Genomic DNA, 27,739 nt, shown 5'->3' with positions numbered 1-27,739 from the left:
GACCTCCACTTGCGGCAAACGAGTTGGAAAACGCTTAATTTCAATTCAATAATTCCGCACACATGCAACGCTACATTTATGGGTGTCTTAACACTGCGAATTGCATGTGTGTAGATAAGTAACTGCTAGCATCATGTGCTCCATAACCCACACTTCTTTCAGCTTTATTTGCTTTATAGCCATGCCACAAACAGCCAGCCAGGCAGCTAGCCGCACAGCAAACATACAACATATGGCGGCCTTGTCCAACGCGGGACCGACTGCGTTGGCCGGTCAATACAATGACGATTTGTTTTGCATGGGAGTGTGCGTGTGTGTGTGTTGGTTTTGTCGGATAATGCAATATTGTGGAATAATTAAGTTGCGCTTGAAACCAATCATACGGCGGCGTGGTAAGCGTATCAATGCAACAACAGCAACAATAATAAAAAAAATAACACTTGCATATGCAATGCCACACCAACGCAGCGAACGCCAACACAGAACACTCATACGCCCTGTAGGTCCTTAAAGGGCGCATGTTTGCTGTGATAGCTATATTTTTATACCCTGAACGGGGATTTTTAAGACTGTCACGAAGTTCGTAACAGCTTGAAGTAAACATCGGAAATGCTATAATGTATATCTAATATATGTATATAAATGTATAATTGATCAGATTGACGAGTTGAGCCGATTCATTTGGTATGTGGTCGGTCTATATATACGCGTACCAGTTGCTCCGTGTTTGAGATATCGTTCTGAAATTTTGTGTAAATCCGTTTTATTCTTAGAAGCTGCTTATTTGTCGAAATCGCCGATTCGGGACTACTATAGCATATAGCTGCCATATAAGCTCACCAGTCAAAATGAAGTCTTAGAAAGGAAAACTTTTTCATTTGACGAGTTATCGGCACGAAGTTTGGTATGGATTACTGTCCAAGCCAATGCTGCAATTTATGAAGGAATTGCTGAGATCGGAGCACTATAGCATATAGCTGCCATATAAACTCACCAGTCAAAATCAAGTGCTCGTATGAAAACTTATTTATTTGTAAAGGGTATTATTTCAGGTTTTTGTTGTTCTTGCTGCCAACTTTGCACACAAACTCTGCAAAGCAAGCGCATACTTCGTGTGGGCGTTTTAATTGCAAAATTTTCAACCTTGCCACACAGTCCATATTGTTGGATCGACGGCGCGGACATGCTGTTGGACTGCCAACGTTGGCTACAAGCGGATTATAATAACCGAAAAATTAAATAAACTACATAATAGTCATATTACAAGCCACAAAAGCAACAATAACAATTAGCATTTAGATTATCAACCGTTCTCTGCTACCCATCGCTAGAGCATCAACCGCAGCCATACAAACTTACACAATACATACAAGTTAGTGTGTGTTTGTGTCTGTCCTTCTAGTCATTATCGTCTCTGAGGTTTTCAAGTGTAAAATGAAATTATCATGGGCGAATTCAATTATCCTTGGACTCGCCACAAAGCGTCTGATGCGCAGCTACCGGTTATTATACCTAAATATGTGTATGTGTTTGAAAATATGTACATAGGTATAAATGTGAGAATATATAAGATGTGTATGTATGTGTGTATATACGTGTGACTATATCCTTATATAAGCATATACATATGTATGTTTGTTTGCTTGTACCTTGAACTAATTACGAATACGCGCTGACCAGAGCGAGCAATGACCCGAAACCCTCATACGCACACATTCTGCTCACGCATATTCCACCGCACATAGTACATACATATGTATGTACGTGTATCTGTCAAATTGCAACCGGGTGTTCGAGTGCTGGACCGCGCCAACCAACGCATAATCGAATCAAATCACTTATTTCTGTTCGTCTGTTTGTTTGCATGTGTGTGTGTGTGTTGGCGTAGGCATGTCTGCAGCGCTCGGCTTTAACTTTACTTTTGCTTTTGTTGTTATTGTTTTTCTGTTTACATGGCGTGGGAAATTTGATTTGTATTGTGATTGTTACATCAACAGCCGGAGGCCACTCGTCATGCTGGATCCCTTTTGCTGGCTGGTTGGTGGTTGTGATGAAAAGGACAACAAAGCTTTTGCGGTAACGAAATTAAATGTGTCCACATGTTGAAGTATTCATGCGCCCACGCTCAAGCAACGAACTGTCTGCAGTTGGGCTGCTTAGCGTGTGGTAAATGAGCAACCAATGTGGAAGTTGTAAATGCGGGGTGTTTATGGAAGTTTGGGGAAGCTTTAGCCTTAAAAACCGCTAGCTCGTAACATGTTTTAGACCTGCAGTTTATCAAGCAAAGTTGTTCAGAAGGTTTATTTGAATATTTTGCGCATACTCAATTTATCCGTTATTTGGTTCGCTGGAAATGAACCCACCTTAATATATTTATTTACTTACATATGAATGAGCTGTCTATCCGTCTTTTGATCGAGATACGGATCTGAAATTGTGTACACGCCCTTTTTTAACTAAGAAGCTGCTCATTTGTGAGAATCACCGATATCGGACTACTATAGCGTATAGCTACCATACAAACTGACTGATAAAAATTAAGTTTTTGTATGCAAAACTTTTTTATTTGACGAGATATCTTCACGAAATTTGGTATACACAATTTTTCAAAGCAATGCTATGATATCTAAAGAAATGTGTTTGATCGGTCAACTATAGCTAATAGCCACCATACAAACTGACCACCATACAAACTGACTGATCAAAGTAAAGTTTTTGTATGGAAAACTTTTTTATTTGACAAAATATCTTTACGAAATTTGACGCAAGTCATTTTCTAAAGCAACCCTACAATATCTGAAGAAATATTTTAGATCGGATCACTATAGCTTATAGTCACCACACAAACTCATCGATCCAAATTAAGTTTTTGTGTGGAAGACTTTTTTATTTGATTAGATATCTTCACGAAATTTTGCATGGATTATTTTATAAGGCAACGCTACGATATCTGAAGAAATATTTTAGATCGGATCACTATAGCTTATAGCCACCATACAAACTCACCGATCCAAATTAAGTTTTTGTGTGGAAGACTTTGTTTATTTGAAGAGATATCTTCACGATATTTTGCAGGGATTGTTTTAAAAGGCAACGCTTCGATATCCGAAAAAAACTTCCAGATCGGATCATTATAGCATATAGCTGTCATACAAACTGACTGATTCAAGCCAAATTTTTGTACGTAAAAGATTTTAATTTTTTCAATTTTATTTTGTGTAGGGTATCAAAGCTTCTATTAACATTTTTTTTTTGTTTTTGTTTACCATTCAAAATATACAAAATGATAAAATTTAGCAATAAAAATTTATAAATAGCACGCTAGTCACCCACGCTCGCGTGCCTTAACCTGTCACTGTCACTAATTTAAAATTTCATAATTGTTAAATGCGTTTTAAATATAAATTAATAATCAGAAAAATATTTTCGCCCACAAAAGCCGCCACTAATAACTTAAGTTCTGCACTTAAATGGTCTACCAATTATATTCTCTACCGAACTATTGAACTACTGCGCTATACACCAACAAAGCAATCGCCCAACTTAGCCGCTGACGTATTTTAGCAAAAGCTAGAACTAAATGCTCGACTTTTTTGGAACGTGAACTATTTCTTTTATGGTAAAACAGCGAGTTTTTTGCGAGCAAAGTTGTGATTCAGCGTTGCGCGTGAGTTTGTTATTATTTTTATTAGTGGTTGTGTGTCTGTGTGTGTGAGCATGTTATTGTGTGCGTGCATTGAAGTACCGCTAGAATGGCAATCAAGCAGCTGTTTGTAGGCGATGCCATTAAAACAACAGCAACAGCTGACTCAGCGGCGCGCTTCGCAAAGAATCGTCATGTTATCGCCACTACAAGAGACATTCACACTCACACATATGTACAAACAATGACAAAGTGTAAATTCAACGGCATAAATTGTTTATAATTTTGCGCATATTATATTTTTGCAATTTGTTTATGATTTCGACGCGATTTACTCTCGATTGTTTGATGTACATACATACATACATACGTGTGTGTATATATGATTTTTTTGTATGTAGGTGTGTGTGTATTACAATTGCAATTGCGCGCATTTTTGTTGTTGTTGTTGTTTTCTTTTAGTTGTTGTTGTTGTGTATCTTTAAGTTTTTGTTGTTGTTGTTGTTTTTCTTTTTGTTGTTGTTGTTGCTTCTCTTTTAGTTTTTGTTGTTGTTGTTGTAACGTATACGTATTTCATTGCCTTTGTTGGTTTAATTTCTCAATTGTATTATTTACAATTTGATAGTCGGATGTTCTGCGTCGTTGATTTGTTGCTGTATTTGCATTGCATACGCCTGTATGTGTGTGTGTGTGTGAGTGCGTGTGCATTGAAATTTGTTTACGACTTCGCTGACTATTGTTATGACATAATGATGTCGTTGATTTTCTTGAATACAAAATTTTTTTTCTTTTTTTTTTTGCGATTTTTCAGCGTGCACGCAGCGCGCGAATGCTTAGCTAGCTGCTCGCTAAGTGCCTACAAGCATATAGTATATTTGTTGTAATTTCGCGATGTGCGTGTGTTGTATTTATGTAATGTTGCTTTTTTGCGGAAATTGCGAATTTCATTTTGATTGTTTGTTTACAATTCGGAATTGCCGCCACTGCCTCCGCCAACCGCTTCCGTTCAAGCGCAGTTGGAGGCGCCGAAACGCACTCGCGATGGGCGGACATGCAAACGATTTAATTGTACAACAAAAACCGAATTTGCAATACAACACATGCACACATACATATGTACATACAGACATATACCAATATACATATGTAAGTATATTTACCAATTTGACATTGAATGGCGCGCCAGCCGCACGCCGCTGTGATAATGATAATCCGCTTGATAATCGCTATTATTTACAATGCAATTGCGGTTTTGCAATATTCTAATGTCAATGTGTGTGCGTTTCATGCAAAGACACTCTACACACATACAGACACAAATCGAAATTCATATGAAAATGGCTTAGCAATATTTATGACTATCAATTTGCTATTGATAGTTTTGTTGCTTTCATTGATTTATTGCTTTAATACGCGATTTAGGTTGATGCATACATACATACATACATACCTACTTATGTACATATGTATGTATACTTATGTATGTGCAAAGTTTTTCCACATAATCACTCCCACAGATCAGAGTTCGGCATAATCGATAAACGCTTCAACAAGTTGGACGGACTTACATACATACATACATATGTAAGTATATTTAGCGTTACAGTTACATACAGACATACATATGTACATATACATATACATATACATAAGTACTACCGTGGGCAAAAAACAGTAATACTTTTTAATTTTAATTTCTTGTGAAAACCCATTCGTCGAAATATTTTTTTTTCTAGATTGGTATGACTATCACTGAAAATTTTCAACAAAGAAATTCTATTAAATTTTGAGTGCGGAAACCAATTTCTGCTGAAGAAATGTTCAGAATGTTGGCAAAGCCTTCGGTGATAATTTTTTGTTGCGAGCAAATGTTTTCCGACTACTATGGTGCCATAAAACGTATTATTGCTAGCGATGAGTCTTGGATCTATGTGTACGACACGGAAACAGACGATCAATCGGTCGAACAGCGTAGCAAAGGTGAGCCGAAGTCGAAAAACCACGTTAAGGCAGATCAAAAATCACGGTTATGTTGAGAGTTTTCTTCGATTACCGAGATGTGATGCATTTAAAATTTCTTCCGACCGGCCAATCTGTCAAAAGGGAGCACTATTTGAGTATTATGCGTCGTTTCGGCTAAGTTCGGGTGCAACCGAAAATTTTATACTCCCAATTTTATCTATTAACTATTATAATGCCATATTCTAAAAAAAATGTTCCGCGGATTTCATTAAGGTACACACATATAATCAATAATAATTATATGGAAGAAAGTAAGCCGGATATTCGAATATTCTGATATTAGCTATATGGGAGATAAGCCAAGCTCTCGCCCAATTGCATCCATTTTAGGCATAAAGATACAATGTTATGAGTAAAATATGCTCTCTAATTTTTACTGAGCTAACTCAAATATTTTCCGATATACATACATATGTATGCGGCATAAAGCCACTTGGAAGTTCAAAAATCTTTATAAATATTAGGTATATTAAGACTTATGGAAGTATTGGTCCGATTCAATTCATTTCCGACAAACAGTATTATTATTGTCAGTAAAGGATTCTATCTGAATTTCAATTGTATATCTCACACATTGACCGCTATTTTCGGTCAAAAGTCAACCATAGATAATGGAGTCCAAATATTCGGTGATTTTCGCACTGTAACATAGGAATATAAGAAGATTTTCAGGTACTAAATATTGTCGAAATCGAACGAGCGAGTCCGCTGTGGATTAATTTGAGGGAGACGACTTAGATTTTGAAGAATAAATTAATAATTTATAATTGTGAAAAAAGTCTTACTATTTTTTGCTCACAGTAGAATACAATGAAATATTTCAAATTAGTTCGTCATCAAAATAGACATACATATGTATATGTATGTATGTGTAGCTCTTTGTGTTGAAAAATAGTCATCAATGGCCGGTATGCATAGCTTATTAATATATTGATTAGCTGATGAGTTAACTGCTTTACTCTCCACGCCTCTTCTTGTGAAATACGCTCTAAAAAGTTCTCAATTAATTGTTTCAATTGTTTGGGCTGCCAGACATTGTCATAAACCAAAAATACTCAACGAAAAAGTCCTTGAAAGTCGTATTTCCCCAAACTGATTGTGAATAACTGGCGCCAACGGCTGGTCGACACACACACACACACACACGCACAAAGCAATAAATACCTTTGTATGTGCGAAATTTCACAATTTTACAGTTGTCTGTAAATCAATCACCGTCACATGAGCGATATAAATAAATAAATATTTTGGTCACAGCACGAAAAAGCGATACCAACAATAACAAAAACAAAGCAAAGCAAAGTAAGGGCGGCATGCATCACACAGGCACCTTACGCCAGCTATTAAATGCGCTTACCGCCAGCGCAAACGCTTAAATTGCCAACTATTTGTTGTTGTTTATTTTTGCAGATAACTATTCGTTTATGGCATAAAATAGCGACAACAAAAACAACGCGTGCAAAACAAAAACAAAAAACAATCAAATGAGTTGGCGCATAGCTTTTAATACCTCGGACGGACGAACGACGCCTTATGTTAGCCCACCTGCACGTGATCAGAGCCATTGCGGTTCAAGTTCATGAAAATATTATTATATTGCAATAAACATACATACATACATACATATGTACATATAATTATATAGCCCGACTCGTATACTTATGCACGTACCTCATACGCCCCGTCGCACGGCGCCCACACACGCTCTTGCGCGTATCTTTCGCCTCGAACGCGTTACCGTTCTTATGGACTGACCAACGTTATTTCATACATTTTTGTTATTTTTTTATTATTCTCTACACTTTTTGTTCTCTTTTGTTGTCGCATACTTGCTGTCAGTTTATTTATTGATTCGACGGAATCTCAGAATAAACTTTTAAATCGTCGCGTTCCGCGAGTGTGAAATGCTCGTGCGCCGTATTGACTTTTCTGTTTACACATATCATTGAAATGAAGAGCCCATAAATTCTTTGGTTAGATTTTATTTCAACACAATGTGTGACAAAGTGCACGCGTTGCAAATTTATGATTTTCAGTGACGCCGCAGGGCGGTGCATTATATGAGAGCAGAGCGAATTTGTCGCATGTAGTTGGGACACAAACCGACAGAATTGAAGCAGAGACACACACCCAAAATATTGTAGTGTATAAAAGATCGATCTTTAACACTTAACTACAGAAAACATGTAGAAACAGAGCTTTTAATGTTGACTCACAGGATCACAGAAATGCCATAAATTCAACTATGAAACTCGACATCTTAGGCTTCAAAAGAGGTTAGAAGATCGCAGAAAGCACTTTAACGCAGATCCATTCGTTCTTTTTGGACTAGGAGCTTGATGTGTATTATAAATGTCGACGTGACGGAGACACTTCTCAACTCTCTTTTCATTGCATTATTATTGCTGTGAAGGAAGGAGTCATGTGCAGAAATTCGCGCAAGTGAAGACAGTTCTCTTAGCGCCATTCACTTAGGAGTGGCCAGAAACTATTCCCTTACAATTGCTCAAACAGCTCACGACTTCCGCTCTTAGACTAAGTAACCTTTGGGTAGCCAAAAAAACAATTTGAAGGCGAGCTAGAGTGAGAAGGCGAAACATCCCTGCTCAGGGACCTCCGCAAAGACCTCTCTGGGCGAACAAAGGCCAAAATATATGTACTTGTAGTAACACTCATCATCCACGTTCTTCTATATGGTGCAGAGGCATGAAACTATACGAGATACACGACGACATTAACATAGTTCAGCGAATTAAGAGACAGCGACTACGGTGACTGACAGCTGAAAACACTCTAGCTCGGAGAGTATTCGACGCAGTGCCCGCCGTGGAAATCAGAAGAAGGGGTAGACATTCCGTTGGAAAGAAGGTGGAGAAAGACCTGGCTGCACTTGGTTAGCGAGAAGGAAGAACGACTGCAACTAATGACCACGCGGTCGGAGTAAATTATCACTACTCCAAAGGTGAAAGCCTCGGCTTGAAGGCGCCGAAGTATTTAGGAAGTCTGAAGCTGAATAGCTTCCGGCAGTAGACAGCTCCTCCAGCGGCTTCTTAAAGCTCATAATACCCGCACAAGTATGATAGCAGAGAAAATACCCAAAGATTTTTGTTCCGGTATAAAATCTAAGCAAGCGAAGATTCCATAGTTTTGCGAGTATTTTCTATTCCCGGATCTTCCATTGTTCTAATCACCTAAAGTAGTAGAGTCATAAGAAAATGGAGCACATTTTTGAGGTTAAGTTGTACAGTATATATCGACTACAAAAGTCAAAGAGATCTTGTTCGCTTTTGCTGTAGAAATAGGTTGACTATCATTAAAAGAGGAAACCAGGGACAGTCTGAGAGAGGAACATAGTGGAGAAAAAGGCGTGAGAAAAGGAAGATATCGAAAAATACAGAGGTAGAGAAAAGTCAAACAAACATCAGCCGGTGGACAGATTTGCAAACAATTTCATACATTCTGAAAAAGATGCGAGATTCGAGGTACCGAATATACCAATGGATCTCTAAAGAAAACGGGACCAACCGATGGTGTCTTCTACTCTGCTAAGTACCGAATATATCGAATATGTCAATAGATAGCAAAAAAAACGGGGACTAATTGATGATGTCTGTTACTCCACTAATAACTTCTTGGTCGCAATAATATTTTCTTGCGTTGACTCAATGCATGTGACCAGCTTTTAAGTGCATTATAATTTAGCTTAAAGAATTTATTATTATTTGTTTCCGCAGCGGAGGGATTTCACAGGCGACAAAGTGATCGTATTACCGAAAGCAACAATGTCAAAAGAAAAACAAAAGCAGGTGTTTGGTGCTAAGATAACAGTAAGTAGACACCACGCGCCTGATAAGAAGCGTTGCGAATAAGCTCACGTTCACGTTGTCGAGCCTCTGACTTTAGACACGCTCGTTTCTCTGACATACAAACATACTTACATATATAATACAAACATATGTACATATACAAATTTAATGAATATAAGCACGTTGCGTTCGTAACGAGGCAATAACTTTTATGAGGCCATCAAATATGTTTCTTACTCATCCGATTCGCGCGCTCGCCTTACGCATTTTTCAAACGGTAATTGACGCCATGCCGCCGCTATACAAATAAACATACACACAGACAATTATTGAGACCATGCAACTGGGTCAGTTGCGCGTGTCCGCCTTGAGTATGACAGAGCGGAAATCGACTTTTAAAATCTCACGCGAAATGTTGGACTGCCGCGTTAGAACAAAAAGACACTTTCCGGATTTGCTACACACATTTATTTACATTTGCATTTATCTATGTACAACAATCAGTATTTCCAGGTGTAAGTTTCCGTGGTTAGCGCCCACCTGCACCGGCGCCACCCTTACCGCCGGCACCAGCACCGAAACTGAAACCCGCACCGAAACCGGCGCCGCCATCAGCGCCACCTTCGCCATCGGCACCACCGCCTGCGCCGCCTTTCGCGCCCGCGCCTATGCTCATGCCAGCGCTCGCCCCGGCGCCGGCCTCACCACCAGCACCGCCGCCGCCACCTTGGGCGTTTGCACAGCTGATCGCCTAGGAAGTTGAATAAAATATGAAATAGTTTTATTGTTCTTTATGCATTTTTATGATGGCCTACTGATAAGCAGTAGTTTAGGTTTTCTTCCATTTGATTTGCTGATAGTAAATTTATTTAGCTGAAATTCGTTATTTATCTTTTGAATTGCGGTTAGTAGTTCGAAATAAAAATAAGTCAGCGCTTGACCTTTTAATTTTCATGGATCATGGAGAATTAGGAAGTTCTATGAAGACCAGGATTTCTATATAGTTTTTACATAAGTATGTACATATGTATGTATATATTTCTATGACTCAGTCGCGCTTAATGACTCGACTCTATATACTTATAACGACTTACTTTTAGCGTATAGGCTTTAACTCGTCGAAGGGTTAGAATCATTTTATAGGTTACTTTTATTAATCCGCAGGTACAATGGAATGCTACTCAAATCGTTTCTGATCTTAAAAAAGGTATGTGTTGAAAAATTCTTAAGTAACATACTTATGTATGTATAGTAGTACATATTACGGCCGTAATTTTAGCCTTCAATTTTCGAATGATCTTAACCAAAATTATTAAAAAATTTAATTTTAAATTTAATTCGAAAATATTTTCAAAATTTTTGGGAAGTATTTAACAATTTTTTGAAAATGTCTGCAGACTATTTTAAATTTTTTTTGTTAAATAACTGTCTTGAAAATTCCAATTTCTTAACTAAAATCCTCAAAATTATTACAAATTTTCAAAAATGTAAAATTTTGTGAAACATTTTAAATTCGTTTCGAAAATATTTTGAAAATTTGTTTAGAAAATATTTTGAAAATTTTAGAAAATATTTCAAAATTGTTTCGAAAAAATTTTCAAATGTTTATTTATCAACTTGATTATTATTGATGGGATTTGTTTTGTTCTTAGCGTTGATTTAGAAAACAGACTTGGTTCAGAGTTTAAAAAATTGCTATTGATTTAACGGAAGACGTTTTAAACTTGTTTGGAAAATATTTTGAAAATTTTTGGAGAACTCTTTGAAAAGTGTTTTTTCATTAATTTGAATTTTTAAATTTTTATTATATGAATATACATTTTTTTCCGAAAATATTTAATATTGAATTTTTTTTTAACAGTACGAATTTTAAAATGCTTATTATGTATATTTATTGTGTTTTTTCAAATTAATTAAATATTTAAAATTTGAATTATATTTTTTAATTTATTTTAATAACGTGATTTTTAAATTTTTTATTACCTGAATTATATTTTTCCAAATTTATTAATTACTAAAATTTTGATTATTTTTGTAGTCTTTTTAAATATTTTTGCTTCGCTAAATTTTGATTTTTTTTTTTTGAAATTGTTAATTAAATTTTGTTTTAAAAATTTCAATTTTAAAATTTTTCTTAAATGAATTTAATTTTTTACCGAAATTATTTATTGTCAAACTTTTTATTAGATTTTTTTAAGTTTTCTTAAATATTTTGAATTTTGAAATTCTTTTCTGTGTTTTTAGTTTTTTCCTAATTAATTATCAAAATTACTAAAAATTAAAATTGTTATTATTATTTTTTAATTCATTTAATAATTGCAAATTTAAATTTTTTATTAAATTAATTTATTTTTCCTGAAATTATTAGTTATCAAAATTTGTATTAAATTTTTATAATTTTTGATTTTTTTTTTTAAATTTCAAAGAGTTTTACATAGTATGGGATTTTAATATTTTCCGAATTTACAAATTATTAAAATGTTTAATAATTTTTTTAAGTTCTTTTAATTATTTGAATTTTGAAATATTTGTTTTGTGAATTAATTTTTTTTGTTTTTAATTTATTAAGTATTAAAACTTTTATTATTTAGTTTTTTAATTAGTTTCTAATTAATTTTAATTTTTAAAATTTTTATTACGTCATATTTTTAAGCATATTATTTCACATTTCTTTGCATTATTTTTGATGCAATTCCTAATTTTTTTGTGTTCTCGATTTATTTTTTTATTTATTTTAATTTCATTTTTTGTTCAAATTAAATTTTGATTTCTTTTAAATTGTTTAATTTAAAAAAATTAATTTTGAAATTTTTATTTGGTGTATTTAATTTTTTTCGAATTTATTAAATAATAAAATCGTAATTATTTATCGTAAATACTTGTACAGATTTGAATTTTCGATTTACATTTTTTGTTAAAATTATTTTTGCATTTTTTCAATATTTTGAAATTAGAATATTAATTAAATTAATTTGATTTTTAATTGAATCTATTTTATAATTAACTTAATTTTTTTTTAACTTCAAAATTATCTTTTGAAATAAAAAAAAATGTGTTAAAATTTATGAAATTTTATACAATTGCGTTTTGAAATTTTCCTTTTATGATTTTGTGTGAATATGTTTTCGAATTTTTTCAATATTTATTAATTTCAATTTCGAAAATAAATTCAATAAATATTAAATAAAAAAATTGAAAATAATAAAAATTTACTAAATTCGAAAAAATTTTTATAAAAGCTTTTGAGGTTAAAATTTGTTCTAGTTGTTTGTTGTTTCACTCGTAAGCACATATTTTAATTTAACAAAAGGTTTCTTACTATTTTTCCATTATTAGTTCTTGACATGTTATTTTTTTAAATTATTTTATTAGAAGGTTTATATTTTTGTAAATTTGAAATTTATTTTTTTTACATTTATATAAATTGTTTATTTATTTTTTATTATTTATTTATTTTATTTAAATATCTCCCACTCACCAGCAGCACCAGTACCGCCAAAAATATGCCGAAATTGCTCTTCATTTTCAGTCGTCAGGTAAGAACAGATTTCAGGAACTACTCATTCGCTTACCGTTAGCAGCTTATTTATACCAAAATCGCTCTTCTGTGCTATACCAATGTAAATTTACTATGTATATCATTCCTTAGATTGTTATCCCACATTTCGGAAGTTCATAACTGTTGCATATGCCATTTTAAATGCTTTGTGCAGCGGTAAATTATGTCAAATGCTGTTTCAATGGATCCAAACATTCTCATTTACGGTATTCTTGATGCTATCACAAGGTTCTATCGTCATATAAATGTTAGTTTTATAATTGTTTCGTTAATAATTTTATTTGTTGTTGTGTAACTTGAAAGCGTACTGCGGAATATTTATTGCTATATAATCGCTAATTATCGATTTTTATCTAAGACATGCTTTTGGCGTGTTATGAATATGATTATTACTCATAATTGGGGGTAATGAAGTAATTTAGCAACAAATTTGCTACTAGATAATTAAGCGGAAACATTGTTGCTGCTGCTGTTGAGCAATTATTTTGCAACAGTGGAAAATTGCGACAAAAAAATATTCTATTATAATAATAGAAAAGTCATGCGCACAGGGTGGTACAAAAATCATAAAAGCACACCTAACTAATTTGAAGAAGTAAAACTGCTAAAAACGCATTAGTATGTGGAACAGAGGACCCTATTGAGAGATTCGATTACTTAAAAGGGATTGATTAACCAATTTTACTTCCCATTGCAACTTAATTTGCCTTCCACTATGTACATAGCCTCACCCTCTAGGAACTGAAACTGGCCGCTCGCAACCTCAAAACTAACAGATCGCCCGGTTCGGTCGGAACTCAGCAGACATGCGAAAAACAATCGCAGCAGAACAGCCCGCAATATTCCTAGATACTTATGTACAACGTCGGCCTCGAAGCTGGAATATTTCTGAAATTTAGAAGAAACAACGAATTTTCGTAATCAGCAAGGGAAAAGGGGATCCCAGCTTGCCATCAGCATACCGCCCACCATGCACGGTCGACAAAACAGGTGACTTTTATTCGATACAGATGAAGGCACCAAGAGTTACTTTATCTCGAGTGGAGTACCGCAAGGCTCGATCCCCTTTTATGGAACATAATGTATGATGGGGTACTAAGGAGACACCAACCGAAAGCTATTAAATTAGTTGCATACGCAGGGCAAAAGACAGAAGTCTTGCTTATAAGTACAAGAAAAATGGTGGAAAGTATTTCTCTCACCATAGGGGAGTGCCAGATTCATTCACAGCCACACCTAAACTATTTGGGAGTAATAGTAGACTTAAGGCTCAAATTTAAGGACCACCTAGAATACTCTGCAGGTAAAGGGAATAAAATCCTGAATGCCTTATCAAGAATGATGGCAAATAAAGGCTGTGTGCGTTACAGCCGGCGTTTCTTACTCGCAAAGGTAATGAGATCGGTTGTATTATAAGCGGCTCCAATATGGATCCAGGCGCTAGGCATCATAGCATATGCCAGACAAATAAACACAGTCCACAGGCTGACGGCACTAAGAGTTATCAGTGATTTCCGAACAATTTCAAGCGATGTAATAGCCAGATGCCCATTGACATCCAGGGTGACGAATACGAGCGAGTGTACAAATTATCAGGAGCCAAAAGAACTCAAAGGACGGTGGACCTACTCATACCGGATATCCATTCTTGGATCGACAGACGACATGTGGACCTGGATTTCCACCTAACCCAAATATTAAGTGGACATAGATGCTTTAGAAGCTATCTGTACAGATTACAGCACAACAGTAGTCTGAATTAGCGGAAAAAATGGTCGACAAAGCTCTATGAAAGACTACTTAAACTTAAACTAGAAAAAGCTATCAATTAAGCTGGTGGACTCTCCCTCATACAGCACGGTTTTAGACCTAGAAGGTCTACTCTAGACGCTATCCGAAGCTTCATTGAAAGTGTAGAAGTCGCACAGTGTAGATGCCCCAAATACAAGTGAATAGCTCTTTAAACGTTCAAAACGGCTTCAATAGCACGAGAAGGACAGACATGATCGACGCTTTAGAAAAAAAATTAAAATATCCGATTACCTCAAGTCGTGGTCCGGAGCTATCTCAGTAACAGGTAACTGCTGTACCAGACTAGAGAGAGACCACGACAAATATAAGTTACGTCAGGAGCAGCACACGGGTCCATTTTAGGCCCAGACCTGTGGTAGATGTGTTTTAATGAAATACTAAAACTTGAATGCCAGACTAATCATAATGATTCGGCTACGCGGATGACATAGCAGCAGTAATCACAGCCCGAGACACTGAGGAAGCCCAAAGAAAGCTGATTCAGGTCATGATTCGGACGTAAATATGCCTGGACTCACATAACTTCCAGTTCGCTACAGAAAAATCTGAGTTACTATTGCTGACGAACAAGCACATTCCTCTTGCAATAAGCATGCAAACGACTAAGGATATTCTAAGGACACAAAAAACTTTGAATTACCTAAGCGTAAAACCTTCCGGGTAGAAATCCAACACGCCGCAGGCAATTTCGCAATTTTGCAGAAGTCATCCAAGTGGCACATACCGTTGCTGCGACGACAGCTCTGATGTAGTGAAAGGCATTTTCTCCACCATCCCCCAGCAAACAACAAAGAAATGTACCTAGGCTAATGTGTCTATATATTGAAAAAGAACGTACCCTCGGAAAACTGCTGAAATTCTGCGAAAGCTGATAACTATACTGTCTAACTACCTTGGAAAAAAGCCTAATTAATTTTACCACTCTCTAAGCAGTCTAAACTCCTCTAAGCTAAATATTTTAACTCCGTGTAAACAAAATACTTTTTGCGTGTGGCACCAATTCCTTTCAGCTGCCTCAATGTCAAATTCAATTTCCGTGCAAATGGCAAACATTTTCTAATTGTTTACTTCGCTTAATTCGCCACGAGGACGTCGACGCAAATAAACCTTGACCGACAAATGTCTATACTCCTTATCTATGCACTTGCCATGGCATAAAAATATCGAAAAGTACAAATTTGTTATTTATAGTTTGCATTCCAATGGCAAAAATTTCAAAATTGATAATCGCTTGATTTATATTCTTTTAATCGCACGTAAATACGAATACACAAAATTAACCTTTTCCGGTCGTTGACTGTGAGCAATGCTCGACAGAGTCGACGCTACGGTTATGATAAAAGTAAGCGAGTAACAAATAGACCTAGAGCGCCAAGTAAACATCGGTCTTTTCTAGTAATCTTCTATAAAACGCGTGCGTGTACGAGGACTTTGTATAGAAATTCATAAATATTTACTCGTATTTATGGCATAATGCGGGAAGTGTTATTATGATTTTAACACTTAAGACCGTTGGAACTAAGGCTATATAGTGTATATTATGTAGATAAAGATGTCTAACAGAAGCTCTTCGAGAAAAAACTGTTATGGTAGGAAGAAGCTATTACTTTGTTGGTTTCATGGCAATAAATGAAACTGCTTAGACGTAGAGACTTAGTAGACAGATATTAAGTGAGGTTAGATGAGAGTGGTGTTTCAAGGAACAAGACTTAAGACGAGTTAACTCTTTGAAATCGACGTTTTATTCATATGTTTTCAATACAAATTTTGAAAAACTGTTATTTGCCTAAAAGAAATCAGATACTGAAGCGTATATTAATTCCTGTTTCTGGAAATGTTCCACGTTAGAGAAACCGAATCTGCGCCAACATCAATGTTAAAACTTGAAAGAACGAACATTTGTTTCGCAATACCTAAGATAAGCTATAAATGGGCAGAAATATTCGAAAAAAGCTTCGAAAATGACCACCTTCCATTATACATATAAAAATAACCTTAATGGCAATGGCGAAGATCTCGATATCGTTAGTATAATAGTTGGACCATTTGCTCCGAATACAGAAATAAAACTTGGAAAAACTTGAAAACTTTTTTCTCTCAGGACGAAGAGCTAATTTTAACATTACCAAAAACTACCAGGCTTCAAAAAAAAATATCGACAACCTTTTGCTAATAAAAAAGAGATAACAAAGACTCACTCTGAAAGGAGTAGATGTGATGTAGTTTTCTATTATAGTAGTCTCATTTTCCACATAATGCTGAAAGCTCTGTCCCTCCTTCAATCTGAAAACAAAACCTGGTTTGGTGAACAGAGTACAGTAAAAGAACAAATCTATGGTTAATAATGATTTTGTCCAAAAATTCAGAAAGTCATCGGATGATATTCACCACCATTTTGAAGGACTATTCGAAGTCCCTCAACTAATGTCACATCATCGATTACTTTTAGCCAGCAATAATCCGCCGAATATGTTCTTCCCAGGTGTTAATCGACTCGGGCATCTCTGCGTAGATAAGCGACTTGACATAGCCATACAAAAAATTATCCAGCGGTGATTAATACGAGTAGAACGATCTTGAAAGCTAGAGGCATGCGAAGCGAGATAATGCGCTCACGAAAAGTTTACTTCAATAAATTGATTGTTTCGTTTGCAGTAAGCCATGTAGTGTCGTATAGTTGGAACCAAAGGTCGTCGACAGCAACATCCTCCAAATCAGGCATGAGAAAGTCTTTAATCATGGCTCTAAAGCATACCCCATCGAATGTAACATCATGGACAGGGTTTATTTTCGCAAGAATATGAACCAATGATTCACTCTGCCCATAGAGCACACCAAGTGACTTTTTGTGGATGTAACGGTGTCTCAACAAAGTGGCTTGTCAATACTTCAAATACAATAATTCCGTTTTTAACGTATTTAATCAACTAAAAGTGGGCTTCGTCACTGAAAAAAAAAATGCGAAAATCGGGACCGGTGGCCATCTCTTGTGTTGTTCGACTCCAATTCGTGCCCGAGTTGGATTTTGTAAAGTCGCGAACCAAAATTCTTCCGATAAATCTTCTCTAAAGTGCATGGACAGAAATCCACTTGTGCGCCATGGCCGATGGGCTCATTTGGATCTTTTTCGCTATTCTGCTCCACAACAGCAATATTCAATAGCGTCTCCCTATGCCATCTCTGAGGATCTACATTATTCATTAGACCACGAGTAAACGTGGTACCCATTCCTAGTTACTTGAATTAGCGACTCTGCTGGGCGATTATGTCGACCAATGCAAAATCCACTTGCTGTGCGCTATGGCGGATGGTCACATTCAGGCCTTCTTAGATGTTACGCTCCACAGTGTCAATACTTTATATGGTGCTTACTTTCCGAGGATACACATAAAAGTACATACATATGTATGAGTATATACATACTTATAAGTATGTATGTATATCGGCTATACTGTAAGCTATATACCTTAGAAAAATTTGTTAGGTCTTAAAGAAACTGAAATGAAAGAAACCAAAGACCAGTCTCACATAGCCGATATTATATTCGTTATTCTGCTGGAATTTATAACTCAAATAACGTGCGGAGTATGAGATATCTCAATGAACGCATATACTATATTTATATCGTCTCAATTATTATGCTTGTACTCACATACCCACCCACGTATTTAACTTGAGATACTCAAAATCACCTGCGTTAATTGCCAAATAAACACGCCGCGATTATGTGTGAGCTGTCAAATAAGCGCTCGTGATAATATGGCGTGAGTCTAAATATAACTGTACAAAAAAAGCATCTGACAATTGCAATGCACACAAATTATAAGTACATACATACATGCGAACGACGTACAGTGGAATCAACTTATTTAGAAAAAACGGAGATTAACTAAGCAAAAATTGCAGTACTCGAGACTGGACTGGACTGCGGCGCTCAGCCAAGAGTTAAGTGCGCATTTTCACATTTTCGTCTAAAACGCCGAGTTTTCGTTTATTTGTGTGCGTGCGAGTGTGTGTGTTGCATGTTAGCTCTGCTTCTCTAATTGCTATTTGCACTAGACTTGGCACTTTCAATGCCCACAATCAGGCGGCGGCCGAGACAGCCGAGACAAGCGCACACACAATGCAATCAATAATCAATAGTAATCACTAATCAGTAATGAATGAGGACGCCATTTACGATTGAATTACAGCATATCTACTACGTAGTTGTAAAGGCATGTAACGTAAAGCAAATTTGTATGTATGTGTGTGTGTGTGTGTGTATATAATGAGCGAATGATAGTGCGACGCCTACAACGCACCAAAATTAAGTGGTAAATGCGAAGATACACACACACATACACATACATGCACGTATTACAATTGTGCTTACTACGTCGTTAAGTTTGTAAGAAACGCTACGTAACGTAACGTACTTATGTATGTAAATAGCTATGCGTCTATATTTACATGTGATTTTAGTTGTTATTCTGTTTTTTAAACTAGAACATACGAACATGTATGATATGTTTATTCATGTACATATGTACATACATACATACATAGATATATGTACATATATACATATGCATACGTGTGTTTTATGGCGCTTGTGGCTTTATCAGGCTGCCGCTACGGCGCAGCGGCCCTTCAATTTATGAGCCGGATTATTAACCAACGTCAGCAGCACAGGCAAATCACCCGCATGTCGGCAAGAACGGCACACACACATACGTACTTACATAAAGTCACCTGCTTACGTATAGACATATCGACATAAGTACGTAAGTATGTATGTATGTAAATATGTGTGTATGTATGTATGTAAGTATGTAAATATGTATGTATGTACGCAGTTCACAATTCTCATTACACCGTTCTATGGCGTCGTTATGAATGAAGTGCCCAACAATTAAAATAGTAAATATTCATTTTTGTGTTTGTGTGTGTGTATGTTTTGTGCTTTTGTTTTGATTTTTGCTTGCGTACTTGCGGTACGTGTAAGTATGTCGGTATGTATATAGTAAGCAGCGTCAAGAGGTGTTTGCTCTCTGCTTTCATCGCTTTCAATGGCAAATGTGTTATAACAACAACAAAGTGAGATAAACTATTTTGCGTTTTTCTTTTTTAATAATAATTTGGTTTGTAATTTCTTAACAGCTGAAATTGTTTTCAGAAGTTTTACAGTTATACCTTTGTTATATTGTTTTTTCAATTTTAAAGCTTTTTAGTCCTAAGTTGAAAATTAAATAACTTTTAAATTTATTTTTAATAAAAAATGCTCAATTAATCAGCTTGGAAGAAATAGTAAAAAAAAAAACAGCTGCGCCGAAGCTAATATACCCTTTACAGGTGCATTTCTTTTACGAGTAGTAACTATGTGTTCAGTTTGTATGGCAGCTATATGCTATAGTTAACCGATCTGAAGAATTTCTTCCGATATTACATTATTTCTATAAACAATAACTCATACTAAATTTCGTGAAGATATATCATCAAATAGAAAAGTTTTCCATGCAAGCATTTGATATCGATCATTCAGTTTGTATGGCAGCTATATGCTATAGTTAACCGATCTAACCAATTTCTTCGGAGATTACATTGTTGCCCTAAAAAATAATCTGTGTCAACTTTCGTGAAGATATATCGTCAAATGTGAAAGTTTCCCATACAAGAACTTGATTCCGAACGTTCAGTTTGTATGGCAGCTATATGTTATAGTGTACCGATATCAACAGTTCCGACAAATGAGCAGCTTCTTGCAGAGAAAATGACGTTTACAAAATTTCAAAACGATATCTTAAAAACTGAGGGATATGTACAGACAGTCGGACGGATACACGGACATACAGACAGGCGGACATGGCTAAATTGACTCAGCTCAACATACTGATCATTTATATATATACTTTATAGAGTCTCCGACGCTTACTTCTAAGTATTACAAACTTCGTGACAAACTTAATATATGTACATACTCTGTTCAGGGTATAAATATGTCCTCGTGTCATCTAGTGTAAGTTTTGACATCGAAACTTAGTTCCCCGATCCTTAAGATATAATAAGTCAATTGAAAGATCCTCGGCCTATAACATATTTTTTCGAAAAAATTCGTGTTTTTATATAAAACATAGTTCCCTTCAAGGCTGATACACTGGTTATAGCGACCTTCCAACGTTTCGACGCCATTTCAAGCATTTCATTTTTGTAGTACGATTTGACTTTGGTTTCAAAATAGGCCTCAGTTTCGACAACCATATCATTAATCGACGAAGATTTCTTTTCAACGACATTACTTTGAGATCTGTGAACAGAAAGTAGTCGTTGCCGGTCAGATTTGGAGAATGAAGAAGATGCGAAAGTGCGAGCATTGTCTTGGTAAAAAGCATTTTCTTTTTCTTCATATATGGTCGTTTTTTGATGACTTGGTTCTTCAAACGCTCCAATAACGCTATGTAATGGGCGCCGTTGATGGGCCAAAAACGTGTTGCCCACCGATCCCGATTTTCAAAAGAACATTTTGTTCAGCGATGAAGCTTACTTTTCATTAAATGTATACGTTAACAATGAAATTTTTTTTTTTTGGGAGTGACGATAAGCCACAAGTTATGATGCCGGTGAGAACGTAACCGTCAATGGCGACCATTATCGCGTCATGATAATCGACTATTTGATGCCGGAAATTGTAGCTCGGTACCTCGGCGGCATTGCGTTTAAACAAGACGTCGCCACTTCCCACACATCGCATCAATCACTGGATTTACTGACTGAACACTTTAGTGATCTGATAATATCATGTTTTGAGCCGGTCGATTGGCCACCAAGATCGGGTGATATCACACCGTTAGATATTTTCCTGTGGGGATATGTGAGGTCTAAAATCTGTGCGTACAATCCCGCTTCGAGCCAGGCCTTTGAGCAAAACATCACCCGTGTCATTGGAAAGTTATCAGCCGTCATGCCTGAATGAGTCATCGAAAATTGAACCCAACAGATGGACCATCTGAGACACAGCCTCGGCCAACACTTGAAAGAGATAAGCTGAAAAAAAATAAATGCCTAAGAAGTTTAAATTAGAAGTTTCTGTGTTTTTTCTTTCAAAACATTGGGAACCTCGAAATGGGACTCCTTTTAGAAAATGTAAAGAAATTGTTCAAAATGACAAATCGGAAATGAAGAAGATTTAATTTTCCAATTAAACTATTGATAGACCTTATCAGATATTCGGTATTGGACTTTAATCATGAATTCAAAGAAATACTTTCAAAAGTTTAAAAGTTGACAAAATTAACTAGTATCAACTAGTTAGTTAACTAGTAAATATTCAGGCCTGAATTGCTTGCCTAACTCGTCACTCTCTTGGCGCGATCAATACACTACGAAAACCTTCAAACGGATGTATGCATGTATATATCAAAATATACATTATATGTACATATACATACATACTTATGTATGTATAATAACCGCAAAGCTAAAGCGCTTAGTTGATCAATAGCTACTTGAGTCTATATTTAGTGCACCGCTTTTGATGAATGAACTGATGTGAGCGCTGATAAAAGAGTCAAGTGACTTATAATGAATTATTTCTCTGTGGAGCTGCCAAAACAAAATAAATTAATGCTCATTTCAAATTGGAATAGTTTACGGAAACACTATTATTTACTTATTGGTGATTTGTCTACCAGTTTTTGGGAAATGTTGCCGGAAATATCAACTATGCTCAGATAGAGCGATACAATTTTTGAATATTTGTAAGAATAATAACAAAATGATGCTAATATAAGCAAAAATATTGAAATCTGAGCTGAGCTTTTTCTTGGCCGTCAAGTAACTGTGAGACTTACTATAAATAAAGAACAGTCGTTTCTTCTTTTTGCAATGTGGCGCCAATTGGAGATTCCAAGCGAAGCCAGGTCCTTCTCCACCTGATCTTTCCAAGGGAGTTGAGGTCTTCCTGTTCCTCTGCTTTCCCCGGTAGGGAAACTGAACAAAATTAAGACGCTCTCATTTGGTTAAAAACTAGTAACTGAATTGAGTAGACTGGAAAGCGACCGATATTTAATACTAGAAATAAAATTATGAAGAAGATAGGTGAGGTTACGTTAGGTTATAGGGTTGATCCTAACAATGAGTCTCACTTGAACAGCTGCTCTTCATCGGCTTTGCTATAATTGGTGATTCCGCTGTGCCGGGGTAAGCATTAATTGGAAGTAGCCTGTTGCTTGACTAGTTTTAAGCACACAGTCAGCGAGCTCAAACGCTGAAAGAAGTGTACTTCGGAGCAGTACACCTATTGCTAACTTGATGGCAGCCAACTCATTTTAAAAGACGCTACAGTGGTCTGGCAATCAGAAATCTCATCACAGAAGACTCCACCTACTATCCTCCATCCATTCGTGAAAAACCCACAGCACATATTCTTCACCGGCTTCCTCCACAATCCCGCCCACAAATCAGTCATCTGGATGATCAACAATGCTATCAAAGTAGTGTAAAATGTCAGTATGCAATTTAGGCCTTTGAGAAATAAAGTTTTCTCTCGACGAACAAAGACGAGTTCTCTCATCATCCTCGTCCTGCTATATGATGCAGAGGCATGTACATGACAACATCTGATGAGTCGACGTTACGAGTTTTCGTGAAAAGATTCTGCGGAAAGTTTATGGTCCTTTTCGTATTGGCAACGGCGAATACCGCAGTCGTTGGAACGATAAGCTGTTCCAGATATACGACGGCATTGACATAAGTAGTTCAGCGAATTAAGGGACAGCGGCCATGCTGGTTAGGTCATGTCGTCCAAATGGATGAAAACACTCCAGCTCTGAACGTATACGACGCCTGTACCCACGGGGGAAGCAGAGAAAGACCCTCACTCCGTTAGAAAGACAAGGTGGAGAAGGACTTAGTTACACTTGGAATCTCCAATTAATGCCAAACAGTGAAACGGAAGAACGACTGGCATCTTGTAAACTCGGCCCTATTGGCTCTACGCCAAGGAAGAAAAATAAAATTCTAAAACTTAAGCGATAATCGGGTCTCTAGCAGAAATCAAATACCATAGCTTAGAGGATAATTTGAAATATTTATATTTAACGGATTTTAAATTAATATGGATAAATGGACCTACAGCTGATAAGCTTCCTTTACCTAGAGATATGGATAGGCAGAGGTCGCCTGAACTTCTAGATCCCACTGAAGGCTAACTTTTAAGTGTGGAACTCTACAAAACACGGAATCGCAGTAGCATATAACCACCTTTAAGAATTTAAGCGAAAAAGACGCTGATATATTCGGCCATCTACTATTGTAATATCCACTTTCAATGTGACTTGAGACTTGACCACTTCAATGGTGATTCAAAAGTTGGGTACAACTTCTCAAAGCACCTTTATGGTTGAATAACTGTATCTTTTAATCACTCTAACCTTCACGCCTTCAATGAAAGTGGTTCATGCTATCTCACGCCCACTTTCTTATCACACGAGGAGCAGCTTTAGCTAAACCAACGCAAATATAAGCATTGGAGTGGAGTATTCCGAAATCTCAGTAACGAAATCCATCTTCCAAAAGTAATTTTTAGCTTTTATTACCGCAGTCAACGCGGCTAACGGTTAATCCTACGACGCAATAATAAAATGAAGCGCTGCTCTTGCCGTGGGCATTGCTCTCACCGGCGTACGAAGAGTTTATGAAAGTAACGAGATTATCGCCGCAGAGCAAATATACAAATACATACATACGTGCTTAAATACTATGGCAATAGCAAGAGCAATAACAATAATAGCAACAATAACAATAATAACAACAATAATGACAAACAATATGAATTGCTAAGCAAATATCTATGTCATGAACCTTTAAATCGTGCAGGTCTAAAATTATGCCAACAAAAGACGCGAATATAAATAGCAGCAAGTACAATGGCGATATTGAAGTACACAAACACACAAGCACGCATGCACACATATATGTATGTACATGTAAATGCGCGATGATTAGCAATTTTTATAAATTTTTAACGCAGAAGCGCGGGAAATGGCACATTGGGCGCACAGTGAGGGGGCTGCACGCTGGCCCAGCGGATATATTTGCAAGTATAATCTAAAAGCACACATTTAGCCATATGTATGTATGTATGTATATGTGTGTGTATGACTTTATCTATGAGTGTCTGCTGAAACTACTGAAACATTTCGAGACATTGTGAAATAAAAATCATTGTACTCAACTATCTGCATATACTATATGTATGTTTGTATGTACATAAATATCTTCACCTAAAATGCAAAACAGCGTAAAAAAAAAAAAAATTAAAATCGCTATCGGATATAATAACCAATATATAACCAGTTTATAACCAAAACTCAAACTTCAATGTGAGTGTATGATAACCAATATATAACCAGTTTATAACCAAAACTCAAACTTCAATGTGAGTTTATGATAACCAATATGTAACCATTTTATAACCAAAACTCAAACTTCAATGTGAGTTTATGATAACCAATATATAACCAGTTTATAACCAGAACTCAAACTTCAATGTGAGCGTATGATAACCAATATATAACCAGTTTATAACCAAAACTCGAAATTCATTGTGAGTGTATGTTAACCAATATATAACCAGTTTATAACCAATATACAACGATTTAATAACCAAAATTCAAATTTTGATTCAATGTGAGTGATTTCTATCGTTTTACCTGCCCATGTAAACTTATGAAAAGTGATGTTACGTTATTTTGCATTTTAGGTGACGACATACATATTTCCATATATGCACATACATACATACATATATGCACCTACATGTTTGTATGTATGTGTATACAAGTGTTCACGGTTGAGTGAGTCGTCAGCTAACATCGACTAATTATCACCCAAATTCAAAAGCAAATAAACAAGTGAGTGGATGGCAAAATCAACAAATGTGATTAACAAATATTAATTGTGTATGGCGATTTCACATACATACATACATATGTATATACATATAAGTATACATACTATGTATGTATTTCTATAGAGATTGACATTTATTTGCGTGCATTCACTGCTAAGCTGCGGGAAAAATGCTTTCACGCCACTTATCGGAAAATTAAGTAACCATTTTAGACGCGTCAAAACAACTTGAAATGGGTGCAAAAGCAACAACAACAACAACAAATAAGACATTTCACAGCACGCCGATGCCAATGACCGACAACGCCAATTGAGACGTGCACAAATGTACTTAGGTGCGTGTGTGTGTATGTAGACTTTGTGGAAAATTGTGTAAAAATAATGAAATGAGTGCAGGAAATATTTTCACGACGTACAAGCAAATATATATAAGTACATACATATGTACATATGTATGTTTACATTACTACAAAAATATTAGTTTATAAATATTACTAAAATAGGTGCTTATTGTAGTGTAAGGCACAATGACTAAGCAGAAAATTCGCCTACAATATTATAACGAGCAATTAAAATGAGAATATCAAGTATTGAGGGGCAAAATGACGTGTTGAACTCATTCCGGAAATGATTTCATACGTCAGGTGTAAACACTAGGCCAGCAAATTTAAATTACTCTTGCAGTGAACAAGCCTGGAAAATCCATTTTGTTTGCAATTCACATTTGTTTGAGTTTAGATTTTGAGGTTAGGTGCTTAAAAGGTTGCATAAAGAAAGAAGAGCGCCGAAAGGTGATTTCAGCAGCGTTTCAAGGTCTCATTTTCACACAGCAAGAAAGGCACTACAGGATTGGAGGCTTCCACATACGAGCAGACATGAACAAAATTTAACTAAATCAATAATATCTCTCACAAGTGCACTGCTTGTAGCATAAAAAGGTATAAAGAGAACTTTATCTTGATTTTGATCGATCAACTTGTATGACAGCTGTATGTTATGGTCATCCGATATGAATAATTTTTTCGGAAATTGCAACATTGCTTTCGGAAATATCGCATGCAAAATTTCGTGAAAATATCTCCTCAAATGAGAGAGTTTTCCTTGCAAGCACTTTATTGTGATGGTTCATACATACATACATATGTACATATATACATGAGTATATACTATAGTGGTCCGATATCGGCGGTTCCAACAAATAAGCAGCTTCTTGGGGAGAAAAGAACGTGTGTAAGACTTTAGGTCGATATCTCAGATACTGAGGAGGAAGACAAGTTTGCCTATATGAACCGACAGACCCACGGACTTGGCTAGGGCGACTTAGCTCGTCACGCAGATCACCTTGCGCAGGTTCAAGAGCTCTGTCTGATAGTATACTGTATAGTAGTATACTGTATCTACCAGAATACCAAAATGAGACTCCTGACTAACAGAGTCACTAAATTACGATTGTGACAATTAGAGACATGAAACAATCGTGACAAGCTGAATACCGATATTAGTCGACCGTCTGAGTTCAAAAATTTGCACACACGAGTCACATTGGCGGTGTTTGTCGAAGTCACAGGTCTCACAGCACGGTTCTTATCAGCGAACTCTTCCCGGCCCTCCGAAAAGGACTGGTGCCACCTGAACAAACCACTTCTTGCTAAAGAAATATCTTGGTAAGCCTGCTTGATCATATCAAACTGTCGCAGTCGCAGATTTACCGAGTTTCACACGTAATTTAATCTGCTCTAACGAACCTCTCTTCTAATTCCAACTCGCTGTTAGAATCCAGACTATAGAAAGCTTAAATAGTAGTCGTAGAAAGAAAGTATGACAGTTACAACTTTATTTTCTTTATTCTTTTGTGAAATATAAGATCTCATACAGCGACTAAAATAGCTGAGATCATTGTTAACCAGGCGAGATTCAGCGATTAACCAAATCTCAACAGACCTGGATTTTGTCAGTAGGCCAGGTCATGCCGTTCGAGTGGATGAAAACACTACAGCTCTAAGAGTA

At 36.1% G+C, this 27,739-nt stretch overlaps 1 protein-coding gene across 1 annotated transcript; it reads right to left on the bottom strand.

The window, feature by feature from the left end:
- Positions 1-9,916: 9,916 nt before the first annotated feature.
- Positions 9,917-13,030, bottom strand: LOC120779167 (glycine-rich cell wall structural protein-like). The gene is made up of 2 exons (XM_040111394.1): positions 12,950-13,030; positions 9,917-10,222 (listed from the first exon to the last, which is right to left on the bottom strand). The coding sequence occupies exons 1-2, from the start codon at positions 12,992-12,994 to the stop codon at positions 10,001-10,003; spliced, it is 267 nt and encodes an 88-aa protein (XP_039967328.1). The 5' UTR covers positions 12,995-13,030; the 3' UTR covers positions 9,917-10,000.
- Between the last annotated feature and the right edge of the window lie 14,709 nt (positions 13,031-27,739).

Source organism: Bactrocera tryoni, chromosome 5 (genome assembly GCF_016617805.1).
Source record: "Bactrocera tryoni isolate S06 chromosome 5, CSIRO_BtryS06_freeze2, whole genome shotgun sequence".
Lineage (NCBI taxonomy): Eukaryota > Metazoa > Arthropoda > Insecta > Diptera > Tephritidae > Bactrocera > Bactrocera tryoni.
This window is presented reverse-complemented; position numbering and strand designations above follow the sequence as displayed.